The sequence below is a fragment of the Nicotiana tabacum genome, chromosome 10 (assembly GCF_000715075.1).
Source record: "Nicotiana tabacum cultivar K326 chromosome 10, ASM71507v2, whole genome shotgun sequence".
Taxonomy (NCBI): Eukaryota; Viridiplantae; Streptophyta; class Magnoliopsida; order Solanales; family Solanaceae; genus Nicotiana; species Nicotiana tabacum.
The window spans coordinates 136,567,686-136,574,490 of NC_134089.1; the positions used below are offsets into that span (position 1 = coordinate 136,567,686).

The window sequence follows — 6,805 nt, forward strand, 5'->3', positions numbered from 1 at the left end:
TTTATACAACACGACAATAGACTATATGATGATCTTGTTAATGAATGCAGGTTGTTAATGTACCATGAGAAGGTAGTGCTCCTCCGACACGTATTCAGGCAAGGGATAATGTGGCACATCAACTGGCTAAGGCGGCAAATGCTCAAACAAAAGGAATTTTTTTTATACTACCTCCTACTTTTGTTGAATCTTTTGTAAGGAATGAACAAGAACAATAATATATTTTTGTTAAGTAGCTAGCTCATGATGCTTGCAATATATTAGCAAGCTTTAGGAAATCAAAGTGTCCTAAGTGGTACTCACTCCGTTTCAATTTATGTGAATCTATTTCTTTTTTAGTTCGTGCCAAAAAGAATGATATCTTTCTTTATTTGGAAACAATTTACCTTTACACAATAATTTATAACCACACAAAATATGTGTGCCTCATTTTACACCACAAGATCAAAAGTCTTCTCTTTTTTTCTTAAACTCCGTGCCCAGTCAAATGAGTTCACATAAATTGAAACGGAGGGGTATGACTGTACTAAGTAAGTATAGCTTTTAATATAAATAAATATTTTTGGTTTGCTACCCCCCCAAAAAAAAAGACATCTCAAACTTCATCATTTGGTTTGGGCGTGTGTAATAAAAACAGCCTATCTACCGAACTCTAGTAGTTATATACAGCCTAATACACGCTCAGAATTTCCTTGCAACCTTTTCTTCCCAAATAGCTCCACCCCTTTTCTCTTCACTGTTTCCTTTTTCATGCTTTTGCAATTAATTGGTGCCAACTCCTATCTATTCCCATACTTCTCCCTCTCCACTTCTCCTTTTCTCTTTCTGAAAAAGATAGTACAATTTTGACAGGAGATTACTCTTCACTTGTAAGGCCATGGCACATTCTTGATCCCATCTCTCACAATACTTGAATATCAGTAAACTAAGTTGAAGGTACCAATTTAACCAGCTCTCTATTTGTACATCTCTTTGGCTTTTGAAATGCTCAAAAATCTGATCTTTTTCAATAAAGTCACTTGTTTTAGCCTTCATTTTCTCTGTTTACTACTTTCCCACAATTTACATTTCATGTTCTTGGTAATTTCTAACACTTGGGTTTTAATGGCATGAAAAAAGGTTTAATGTTTCTTTTTTAATACATTTCTTCACTTTCAAACTTAAATTCTCCTTTGAATTATTTTTTCTTACTTTTCCAAGTGATAATGCGTTGATCTAATGCTGTTTTGCTTTTGGGATTACGTAAAAAGATTTTATGTCGACAAATCTACCACTTTGTTCAAACTCTTTTACTTTATCGTGTCTGCTCCACTATGTAGTGCGAAAATTCGAATTTTATCAGAACTGGAAAAGACTGAAAATTTGACATTTGTGTGAAAGGTTGAAACTTTTTTGACATTTGTGTGCAGTAACTTTTCTTTTTCAGGTTTCTTTAGAATCTTTCTTCTTTGTTTTCTTTTTCAGTATATGTATGCTACAAATCCACCCATTAAAACTTTACTTCTCTTATCCCCCCCCCTCTCTCTCTATAAGATCTCTAAAAAATAACAATTTTGGAATTTGGATTCTGATAAATATCTTTTCTTTACTTATTACCAAAGCTAAAGCTTTTGTGGATAAGTTCTGATTTTGGGAACATGGTGACAGATTAAAAGATTTCTGGGTAATAAATCAAGCTTTGACAACTATTAATGCTACCTCGTTTCCTGTTAATGTATGTTTTTTATTATGTTTCCCAGAATATCCTGTTTTTCTTTCTTCTTAGTTTTATTTGTTTATTTGAGGATTAAGGGTGCATAAAATCTCTCAAATTTGATTTGTATAAGTTGAGATTCCCTTTGAATGACGAAAGCTTAAGACAGCTTGATGTTTATATTAGTATATTCATCGATTCACATGCAAAATCTTTTAATCTATGTGTTGGTTGGTTTAGTCTAGTTACCATATTTGCAGCCATATCCATCTTGTTATGTACTACTATTGAATAAACTATTACATTAATTAATCTCTTCTTCTGTTGTTTAGCTGTGCGTTTATCAGTTCACGCCTTGTTAAGTGGCAATACTTTGACCAAGATAAAATAGAACATTGTTTTCTGCATAAGGTGGAATCGCTGTTTGCTGCATTGGATGCTTGCGAGTTTGACAGTTTTTTGCTTAGGTGATACAATCTGATCCGTGAACCTGGTGAGATCCAGAAAATTTCTTTAGTTGTGGATCAGATGGTCTGTTTGTGGGTCTGAGTAAATGGGGGGTTGTGTCTCTACCAGTAGTCGGAGTAGTTGTAGTAGCAGGAGCAACGGAGAAAGAGTTTCCCCTGAATGTTTGGGAATAAGGATGTTTACTCGAAAGAGGATTAGAAGAACTTTTTCTGATCCTGTCACCACATTGCAACATTTGTCTTCAATACCTAATCGGATATTCAAAAATGGAAAGAGCCGGACTTCTTGCATATTTACTCAACAGGGACGGAAAGGCATAAACCAGGACGCCATGATTGTGTGGGAAGTAAGTCCTGCTTGCTTGTCTAGAACTACTCTTGTGTCTTTCTAATGAGTGATGTTAGATTTATGTTTATTTTTTGTAGGATTTCATGGCTGAAGATGTGACCTTTTGTGGGGTATTTGATGGCCATGGTCCACATGGCCATCTTGTTGCTCGCAAAGTAAGGGATGCACTGCCGTTGAAGCTATCATCATTTTTGCAATCATTTGACTCGAAACGTAATGGTGCTACTGCGAATTGCTGCAATGGTAATCCAAAGTTGGATGTGGTGGATCCTGACAAGGATGGAGAGATGGAGGATAAAGTGGATAACTTGTGGAGAGAAGCTTTCCTTAAATCATACAAGGCCATGGATAAAGAACTAAGGTCCCACCCTAATTTAGATTGCTTTTGCAGTGGGAGCACGTCTGTTACTTTGGTGAAACAGGTAACCAGTTGCATTTGGTTATGATTGTCCATGGAATTTCTTTCATTCTCTTTTCTTCTAAGCTTGTTATTAATATTTTGTTTCAAAAGGGTTCAAATCTTTTTATGGGCTATATTGGTGATTCTCGGGCAATCTTGGCATCAAAGGACAATAATGATTCAATGATAGCAGTTCAATTGACTGTTGATCTGAAGCCCGATTTACCAAGTATGTCTATATTATAGCCAATCTTTTATGGTATGTGATCTCTTTCTGGATTCTCTTTGTTGATATAGTGTTCTTTGTGCCAGAGGAAGCTGAGAGGATAAAACGATGTAAAGGTCGGGTTTTTGCATTGCAAGATGAGCCTGAGGTGCAGAGAGTGTGGCTGCCATTTGACGATGCCCCTGGTTTAGCAATGGCTCGGGCATTTGGGGATTTCTGCTTGAAGGAATATGGTGTGATTTCTGTTCCAGAGTTTTCTCACCATATTCTTACCGAAAGGGACAAGTTCATTGTTCTAGCATCTGATGGGGTATGTAACTGTCTCGAAAATTTTATATAGTTTGCTAACCTAGATATCATTTTGTCGAAGTAGTTTAATTCAAACTCAAATTAAGCATGTCAAGTTTTATTAAATTCTATAAGATTTCTTTAACCATCTACCTTGTTATTTGCAGTAGTTGTATTTTGGTGATTGTGACAACCTTTGTGTATATTTTTGACTTGTTTAAAATGGGCAACATTTAATGATCTGGAGAAATGAGGTAACTGTGAATATAATGGTGACAATTCATCTCCTAAAAGTGCGCAACCAAATGGAAAAGATGATTCAACATATATAATCTAGCCTATTGAACTTCCTCTGTCAGTTGGGCATTCAGAGTTTAAGTTCTCAGCATACTATTACCAATGTTGCTAACACATTCAGTTGCCATTCTTCTGAATTTTATGATTCGTTGTGAAGTGGCTTTCTTTTGTTAGTATGGTATAAAGCTATTAGGTCACTGTTCATTAGGTTGGCTAGTAAATACCTTTCTCATTTTGGAGGAAGAAAGAAGCATTTAGGTTGTATGTGAATACACTGGTTGGACAGACGTTCATATCTTGTCTTAAGAGGAAAGGAGTCTGATTTTCTTTAATTAAATGTGTCTAGACTCCTCTTAGGTAACAGTCACCTGTGTACTTTGAAAGGAATTAGCTTATCCTGTTTCGATAGGCGGTCTATTATGAGGCTTTCTGGTTTGGGGGAAGAAAGGGGAGAAACTGGTCCTTAAAGTCTGATAGATTTTGCAAGAGGTACTAACATTCAGCCCGATTGGCAGAAGGACCTGTGATTAGTTTTAGCATCTGCCTTGCCAAGACTCCGTAAAGAGTGCACTTAGCTTAACTGCTAGTATTATTGTTGGGGATATTTGACAGCTGTAGAGTTTATTCTAAATAAAAGACTTCTCCTGTTGCTGGAGGCAAGGAGCTTTTGAATTGCATCATATATTAAGAATCTTTAGTTAAATCCTTCACAGTACTAAAGGTGAGCTTGTTGAATTTCTATATACTTCCTTTTCCACGAAATGGTTGATTCTGTTTCCATCTCAATCTTGGAATTCTATCTCCTGAAATAAATCTCCAGACAATAATCTTTTTGGGCATGATTTTCCCATCCTGAAACTATAAAGATCCCTTTATTTCCTTAATTGCTAATGACATGATTATGCTAATTTCTTTTATACCTGTCAATGCGGAGTTCTGATGAGTGATGAAAGGGACATAGCTTTTCCATTGGATAACCTAATGAATATCGTACTCAATGAGAGTTCTAAAATGGTTTTCCTGATTCTGGTAATAGTGCTTCTCTCGGGGGCTTTTCATTAAAGATGAACCTGAAATCTCTTTTATGGACTTCGAGAGTATTTCAGATCCAAAGCAATTGAACGAAGAACCACTTTAACAGTTGGTTCCATAGTCATTTTTGTACCTAATTAGTGTAAGTCCAGACTCCGATTGTCAGAACATTGACAGCTTGAAGAAGAATCAGAGCTGGTGCGAGTTAGCTCTTTCTGTACAAATTATGCAAAACACATCAAGATCAAATGAATCACAAAATAACACAAAAAAGTTGTAACATCCAAAATATTCAGAGCATCAAAATACAAAATTCTTGGAAGTTAGGATCTTAGACCATTCAATAGAATAAGAGTAAGTTCTGTTTCTTTCACAGCTCAAAAAGATCTATAAATTTGTATCACAACACAAGTTGGGAAAGTCAAACTTGAAGAACAAAATTTTATGCCCGAAAAAAAGAAAGATTATTCACTTTGACCAAAAAACAAAGTATACTTTCCACTGAATCTTTAGCCAAAAAGGTCGTGAGATGCAAAGGGGTTCTTTGGCATTAAAGATGAACCTGAACTCTCTTTTATGGACTTCGAGAGTATTTCAGATCCAAAGCACCAAGCTGTGATCCTGTATCTGGTCCATTCTAGAACTGGTGAACCAATTAAAAAGAGTTCCTTGGCAAAGGCTAGCGCTTAGAAAAATGCATTAAAGTACTATGCGATACTTAAAAATCTGAGGTTTTGGCCTCATTTACTGTTTCTGAGTTGAAGATTTATATGGCTGCAGGTTTGGGACGTCTTGAGTAATGAGGAAGTGGTTGAGATAGTGTCATCAGCTCCTACACGAGCATCAGCTGCCAGAATCCTGGTTGACTCAGCTGCACGCGAATGGAAAACCAAATATCCAACATCAAAGATGGATGATTGTGCAGTTGTTTGTCTATTCTTGGACGGGAAAATGGACATTGAATCCGATAACGAGGATCAGTGTTTCTCTTCTGCCACACTACAGAGCAACCATTCTGGTAATGCTGTGGAATCAGACGATGGACAGAATTCCGAGCCATCTCTGCAGAGAAACTTTACTGTCAGATCAGCTGAAGAGAACAGCGCGTACAAACGAATTATAGCAGAAGCAGACGCAAATCAAGAAACCGTGGCAACTGAAGATCAGAACTGGTCAGGATTAGAAGGTGTCACTCGGGTAAACTCCCTGGTTCAGCTTCCAAGATTTTCTGAAGAGAGGCCTAGACCCTGACCTTGTTATTCAATTATATTTGTTGTGATATAAATTTGTTTCTGAAAATTGAAGGATATATAATTTTGCTGCAGAATCCTAGTCAGTAGTCTGTTATGTTTATGATGCATTTGGGGTTCGGTTTGTGCACTTGGTTAAAGTTTAACTGTAAAGTCTAATTTTCTTTAAGATATTATCATACTAGGAGTGATATATCATATATGTTATAAAATAAAAACTTTAAAGTAAAGAAACCGAAGATAAGAGAGAGATTTATTATTCAATTTCAAATTCACGTACTGAATGAAATCTCCTCTATTTATAGAAGAAAGAAAGATGCTGTGTAAGCTGCTATTGTAAGCGGCTGTGTAAGCTGCTACACAAGCTACTGTGTAAGCTTCTTGTAAGTTGCTTGTAAGTTACTGTACTAGATATAGATAATCTTCTGCCTAGGGTAATATTTATCCATAACGGAGTATCGAAATGATAAGCTTCTTCAGGAAGCTTATTTCCAATAGAGTACTAAATAGATAACTATATTTACGGCGAAATCTCATATGGATAAGCTTCTTCAGGAAGCTTATTTACAACGGAGTACTAAATGAACATCCATAATATAATATATATTTATAACATCCCTCCCTAGATGTTCATTAAAAGATAATGTGTCTCGTTAAAACTTTACTAGGAAAAATCCCGGGGAAAAAAATCCTAGTGAAGGAAAAAGAGTACACATATTTAGTAATACGCATTGCTAGGTACCTCATTAAAAATCTTATAAGGAAAATCCCGTGGGAAAAAATCTTAGTAAGAAAAAAAGAGT

At 35.9% G+C, this 6,805-nt stretch overlaps 1 protein-coding gene across 2 annotated transcripts; it reads left to right on the forward strand.

Moving 5' to 3' along the window:
* The first annotated feature begins 597 nt into the window (after positions 1–597).
* LOC107827768 (putative protein phosphatase 2C 52) lies at positions 598–6,181 on the forward strand. Of its 2 annotated transcripts, none has more exons than XM_016654968.2 (6): positions 598–936; positions 2,026–2,507; positions 2,587–2,931; positions 3,021–3,138; positions 3,222–3,445; positions 5,533–6,181. In XM_016654968.2, exons 2-6 carry the CDS (start codon positions 2,247–2,249, stop codon positions 6,001–6,003), a joined length of 1,419 nt encoding a protein of 472 aa, XP_016510454.1. In that variant the 5' UTR covers positions 598–936; positions 2,026–2,246; the 3' UTR covers positions 6,004–6,181. The 2 variants fall into 2 exon arrangements, with proteins under 2 accessions (XP_016510454.1, XP_075079448.1); XM_075223347.1 differs by lacking the exon at positions 598–936 and adding an exon at positions 1,146–1,663.
* Positions 6,182–6,805: the final 624 nt, after the last annotated feature.

What these genes read in the sequence shown, in the direction of transcription:
- LOC107827768 (XM_016654968.2), top strand. Translation starts at nt 2,247, where the DNA reads ATGGGGGGTTGTGTCTCTACCAGTAGTCGGAGTAGTTGTAGTAGCAGG. An exon ending in CTGTTACTTTGGTGAAACAG is followed by an intron (nt 2,932 to 3,020) that starts GTAACCAGTTGC and finishes TTGTTTCAAAAG; the next exon opens with GGTTCAAATCTTTTTATGGG. An exon ending in TTGTTCTAGCATCTGATGGG is followed by an intron (nt 3,446 to 5,532) that starts GTATGTAACTGT and finishes ATATGGCTGCAG; the next exon opens with GTTTGGGACGTCTTGAGTAA.